This window comes from Coccomyxa subellipsoidea, assembly GCF_000258705.1.
Source record: "Coccomyxa subellipsoidea C-169, whole genome shotgun sequence".
In the NCBI taxonomy this organism is placed as follows: domain Eukaryota; kingdom Viridiplantae; phylum Chlorophyta; class Trebouxiophyceae; family Coccomyxaceae; genus Coccomyxa; species Coccomyxa subellipsoidea.
The window spans coordinates 89,577-95,603 of NW_005178019.1; the positions used below are offsets into that span (position 1 = coordinate 89,577).

Here is a 6,027-nt window from a genome sequence, read left to right on the forward strand (position 1 = left end):
GAGACTGCCTCCCCATTTGGCAGCAGATCCGTGCCAAGAGTGCATACCTGCTTCGGAGCCACCGGCGGTGCACCTTGATGTCTTCTCCAGCTGCAATCGATTATATACATCTTTGGTGTCACAAGAAGCTCCACATCAGCGCTGCAGGGTTTTCCTGATAAGTTTCTCACTGTTGATTGGAGTAAAGCAGCTGCGGTCTACACGTGAATTGAAGCTCCAAACTCTAAAGCATGATGATACCGTCTGCCGGATAGCTCCATCGCCACGCTGCTGCTTGTCGTACAGGCGAAAGGCGCGCAACCCTTCTGACACGCGATGCTTCAGCGATGCTTACCAACAACCTCTGTTGTGGTCATACTCCTCCTTCCGATTTGCTACAAATATTTCTTTTGGACACAGCGATCAAAGCGGGCGCGTGACAACACCCAATTACGCAGATAGGTGGACGATGCTTGCGGATGTGCTCTTCCCTTCCGAGCAGCTGTTTCCACCGGGGGAACCAAGCTTGCCTGACGGCCGCGGGCCGAACGCGTCACGCTCTGGGCCCCCCAGCATATCAGCTTGTTTCTCCACGGTACACTTCGCCAGCATTGGACGCTTGTGCAGCTCGAATCTGGGGCATGCAGTTCTATATATGATGTCTGCGTCACAGCCGAGATCTCGCAAGAGATTGTGTGACCGGCACCAGACAAGGGAGATGTCTAGCGGTTCTATCTAGGCCTTGATGTCAGGGTCGGGTTCTCTGCCCAGGCCTTGGTCACCTGACGGGACTCCTCCCAACGGGAGGAGTCCCATCGGCACAGCTGGTACTGCAGCCTCGGGCTCAGGGGGCACGGCGGCGGCGCTGCTGTCTGCCAGAGGCAGAGCGGCCAGTGCTGAGAGCTGGGTGCGATTGCACTGCAAGCCAGACACACCGTCGTGGGTGAGTGGCCCAAGGAGTAGAAAGAATACGATTGTGTTATGAAGAAAGGGTTGTACGATGGACCCTTGGGGGCAGGAGCCCTGCCCCCAACTGCTCTTCTCTCTAATCACCCTTCTTCCTGGGACTACCTTGCCCATATATGTCGGGCCTACGTCAGAGCATGTGCTTTCCGTTGTTGTTTTCTCGTAAAATTACTGCTCCAGCTGGTTGCAGTCTTCTCGATTGACGGATTGCCGAACAGGACTTCACAGCAGCCTTGCAAGATTGGTTGAGAAGAGGAGCTTCCTAACAATTTGCCGTTGATTTACCCCTCGCAGGCATGCCTCGTGTTACTGCCAGTCTTCCTCCTTGGCATAGCCTGCCTGTCAGCAGCGCCATTGGCTGGGTCGAGGAGTGGATGGGGCTACTTCTACAAGGAGGGCATGGACTCAATCTATCTGCGCGACCTCACACTGAGCAACTGGACGCATTACATTCATATCGGCTATAATGAGGTGAGGAACATCCCGTCATGAGCCCATGCTGTCAGTGGCAGTTACAGGGGCTGCCAATCTGATTGCCCCTTGGTGTATGCAAAGAACAGCTTGTGGGCACATTTCCCGTCTCGCTGTTCTGGTATCTAAATTGGTTGTACGTGGGGGCAATCAAAGTGATCAACGCTCAAGTGCTGTGCGCGAGCAGATAGCCAGTTTACTTGTCTCGGTAGCTGGGACCTTCATAAACCAGTAGCCTTACCACTCTCTTGCAATTTCCTTGAGGGGTCCAAGCAGGATTGCAGTCCCAACTGTTGGCGCTTTGGCAGTAGATGCTGTAATCTGGTGATAATATCTGCCATGATGGTGGAATTGTCTTTGCAGTATTGTGCAGCCTTGAATGGGCACAGACTCGGGCACTTACTTGTGCTGACGTGTGCATTTCTCATTCGTTGCAGCAAACCAACGCAATCCGGGAGTACTCTTACCAGCATCACTGGGAGTTCAACGGAAAAGCAGTGCAGCAATATGCAAAGCTTTGGGTGCGTCCGCAGCAATATCTGTGGACCTTTTGAAAGTGTGCAAGCAGTCCAAGAATCCTCGATTCCTGTCAGTGAAGATAGCAGCACTTGCTGCTAGAGCTGTGCCAAGGGTACATGCTCTTGCAGTGCGGCGCTTCAGCCATCAAGTCATCAGTCCATACAGGCCTGAATCCTGCAAGCAAGGGCTGATCACCCTCTTTGATCAGCGCCGCAGTCACATTAACATCTCATGCTCTCGTTTGAACCTGCAATATCGCACCAAGTCAGTTGAGGTATGGCAGTGGCATATGCTGTGCTGTCAGATGTGCTCCTCTGATTACCAGTGCTTGTTCAGGATATACGCAGGAGTGGTGCTGACTGTGGCTGTGCGCATGTACTGCTTCAGGATAACTTCGAGTATGGGAACACTACTCAGCTGGTCGGCGGCTACACAGCCGGCTACCTGTTACTCTCCTGCCTGACAGCGCTCGCTTATCTAGGCCTGTGGCTGCGCTGCATCGTCTTGATCAGGCGGCAGGAGCGGGGGGACCCGGAGCGGGGGGATCCGGTGCCGCCAGCGACGGGGGGACCCGGCCGGACCGGGACTGGGGGGACCGCGGGGCGGGAATATAAACGCGAAAGCCTGATCCGGCCGCTGGGGCCGTGGCTCTGGCCTGTTGCCCTCGTGCACACGTGAGTAGCCCACCTTATTTCCTTTCTGCCTCCCACAAAAAGAGCCATTGGAACACCGCGAAGAGCTTCAGTTGTCCTCTTGGTGTCTTTGGATCTTGTGCATGTGACCTGGTTTATTTCTGGGCTCTGTTAGGGGCGCTGTCCTGCTGGGCTTATTTATCAAATTAGCCTGTGTCTCTGGGCCGCACATCAGCCTGCCCTGCTTGTCAGAACCTTCTCTCTTTCCTGCGCCACATTTCACATGGTCCCGCAGTGCTCGCTCCACAATGAGTGATTCCTTGCAACTGAGCCTGCTGTGATGGTTTGTGACATAGAGATGGGCAGTGAAGAACTGCCTGCAATACCAACGAGCCTCAGGTGGCTCTCAACAGGTCTTTGAAGTGTTATATCAATAATGTGATGATCTGTTTTGCGCAGTGTGCTTCTGGCGGTATTGGTGATAGCCTTCTTCCTGCTGATGGACGCAACGACCGCATACCAGACGACATATGTGGCGCCGGGAGAGGTGAGTCATCGTTTTGAATTCTGAGTTGCGTGCATCAGAGAAAGGGGTATGCAGACATCAAGGCATAGCGCGCACTAGAAGATATGAGAAAGGACTTGCAAGTGCACGTCAAGGACCAACACAATGATCCCCAGGCCCAGGAGCACTAAATATCCACATCACATACATGCATGCAAGCGTGGCTGGATGCATTGGTACTGCGCCAGCATCGTTCACTTACAGATCCATGGAGAAACCCTTGACTGACCGTGTTCATATGGGATTCTCCTGCGCCGAGAGGGCTTGGTGTCTCGTTTGGCATCTCTTCTGACATATTCTTGCAGTCTCATTTTGCCGTTCGGATCTCAAAGCCATCCTGATGCTGCATTGTGTGGCGCAAAACAGGCCTTTCTATTTTTGATGTTTCCGGCATCAAGTATTTGTGGATTAATTATGGTGTTTTCTAATTATGGCACAGACCAGGCGCCTTCCTGTCCTTGACTGCACTTCTTGCTTCACTGGGGTGATTTGAATTTTGATTTAGAAGTTTGGTTTTGAATTCCAGGTGTGCCACGTGGCGCCAGCGTGGGCATGGTGGTGTGCCATGTCAGCAGTCTTCGCGTGGCTAACTGTCTCCTTCATAGCGGGGATAGGTGCGCGCCATCATTCATTCTTGCAATCATTCTGTACACCCGTACCTCTTACAACCGCAGCAGATTTGGGGTTCAAGGGTCGGCATGACATGCCCGGATGCAATGTACACATGTACTATGGCGCACTGTTCTACAACAAGCTCCTGAAAAGCAGACCTGCCAAAAGTGCTGCCAGGGGGTGCACAGGCATCCAGGCAGTTCATGCCACATGTTTTTGAAGTCAGCTGCAAGCAGGGCATTCCTTTTCTAGCGAGGGGCCGATGGTGCCACAAGTATGAGTTGTGGGGAGGTGTAAGGCTGCTTTCCCACAAGGCGTTCGGTCAGTGACACCCATTTGATTACCAGATCCCTCAAGTATGGTGCGCCCCTTGAATGCTACAAGAGTGAGAGGGGTACTTCACTCCAATGAGTTGAAAGTCGCCCCGACCGGCGGGGGCGGCATTATACTGGGCACTTTGCTTGTGATTGCTTGGATCTGGCGAGTCCATCAATGGATAGGACATGTTGCAGCCTGTAACAGCAGCCCGTCTGCAAACGGACCCTACCCCTCACAGGAACAGTTTGGAGCAGAATATAGAGGAAGAATTGAAATTGAAACGTCAATTGTTTCTTGCCGTGTCTGCAGAGGCGTTCCAGCAGGGCAGAGAGGACCCGTCAGAAGGCGTTGTCCTGCGCAGCCCGCAACCGCCGCGGCCGCCGCGCCAATGCCCTAGCCGTACGACCCCCGGGTCGTTAGCGTAGGGTTCGGGGATTTGGCCATACAACCCTGACCGGGACTGGCCGTAGCCACCCCCGTGTTGTCAGTGTAGGGTTAAGTTTTGCCCATAAACCCTAGCTGAACAAGGGGAATCAGCGCGCCTGCCGAGGCCGCCGCGCCAGTTCTCTAGTCGTACGACCATGCGTCGTCGGTGTAGGGTTAGGGGGTTTGCCCATAAACCCTATTTGAATAGGGGGGTAAAAGCATTTTCTGCGGAACATTGCTGGCGTGCTGAGTGAAGCTAGTACGGCACAGTGGCTGTGCAAAAGCTGATGGCTCTCTATTGGAGCTCCAATTTCAGAAACACCGATTCAAATTCGGAGTTGAAGTGGATCCAGAGAGGGCGGGCAGAGCAGTGTGGCGGCGGGGGGGATGCATGAGGCAATGGAACCTGGAGATTACTAATGCTACGCATTAAGCAGCATTATGCCGCATGCAATTGTTCTGCAGAAGCTGCACCAAAAGTTACTGTGGTGGTGCATCTTTTCGGATCGGCTTGATCCTGGCACACTCTGGTTGTGGCCACACAGTATTGCATGTTGGTTTCTCGTTTGAACTTGTTCGCCTTGGTTTTCTTGCGCAACGTGCACTTGAGTGGCTGATGCAGACTGCAAAGCCCTCTTTTGTGACGGTGGTTGTGGTTTTCTTGTTGTCTCAGCCTAGATTTTTTTCTCAAACCGCATCTTTTCAGCGCCATGACAGGGCAGTAGCACATCTTTTATATGTGTGTTCTTCTCTCAGCCTGCACTTATTTGTACTTGTGAAACTCCTCGAATCATGTGGGCAGTGCTGGTTTAGCATGTTCCTCATCAGACAAGACTGCAGATGAAACCAGGTGCTCAGCTCTGCTGAGGGTTGGTTTGCGATCACCTGTATGCACAGCCTTAGCTGGTGCAAGGGCGATGAACTGCAAAGTGGATGTGATGTTTTGAAGGGGGTTTTTTTTGCTGCTCGCCTAGCGCGGCGGGAAATCCACAAATGCAGAGATGCAAGTCGGGCTTTCTCTGCAGGGCAGGCTTGCATCTGATACTGAGGAAGCGGTTGTGTGGTAATACTGAATTTTCTTCGGTGTGTCTCTGTATAGATAATGTGTTTGCAACGCGCTGACATCATATGACATCGACCCCCTACTTGTCTGCCATCGGGTGGAGGTGCTTTGTGTGCCAGTTGGCATCAGAAGGGGTGATCGAATTTGTGTCGGTGCACCGGTAGACAGCTTTCTAAATTGAGTATTGATAATGAATTCATGTGAGTATTCGTTATATCAGCTTGATTTGAAATGATTACTTGTGACTTCTCTGACCGTGTTCGCTTCAAGAAGTTCTCGGCATCATCTCTGGCATCATGGCAGTGCCTGGCAATCCTTGCACACTCAAAATGCTTCGCACTCAGGGCACCCAAAAGGCTACATGCATGGAATAATATCATGTGGCTCCATGATGGCATGGTGTGTACTGCTGTGGCATGGCAACCGCGCATGCAGGGCATATGTTACAGACTAGATCTAGATTACAGATATCTCTC

At 52.5% G+C, this 6,027-nt stretch overlaps 2 protein-coding genes across 2 annotated transcripts; one reads left to right on the forward strand and one right to left on the reverse strand.

Moving 5' to 3' along the window:
- Positions 1-979: 979 nt before the first annotated feature.
- COCSUDRAFT_45395 (hypothetical protein) lies at positions 980-4,487 on the forward strand (the record flags this gene model as incomplete). The annotated part of the gene is made up of 6 exons (XM_005642811.1): positions 980-1,084; positions 1,240-1,416; positions 2,323-2,609; positions 3,027-3,114; positions 3,659-3,746; positions 4,372-4,487. The coding sequence occupies 6 exons, from the start codon at positions 980-982 to the stop codon at positions 4,485-4,487; spliced, it is 861 nt and encodes a 286-aa protein (XP_005642868.1).
- Positions 4,488-5,128: 641 nt separating this feature from the next.
- Positions 5,129-5,797, reverse strand: COCSUDRAFT_34534 (hypothetical protein). Its single transcript, XM_005642812.1, has one exon. It carries the CDS (start codon positions 5,614-5,616, stop codon positions 5,191-5,193), a length of 426 nt encoding a protein of 141 aa, XP_005642869.1. The 5' UTR covers positions 5,617-5,797; the 3' UTR covers positions 5,129-5,190.
- Between the last annotated feature and the right edge of the window lie 230 nt (positions 5,798-6,027).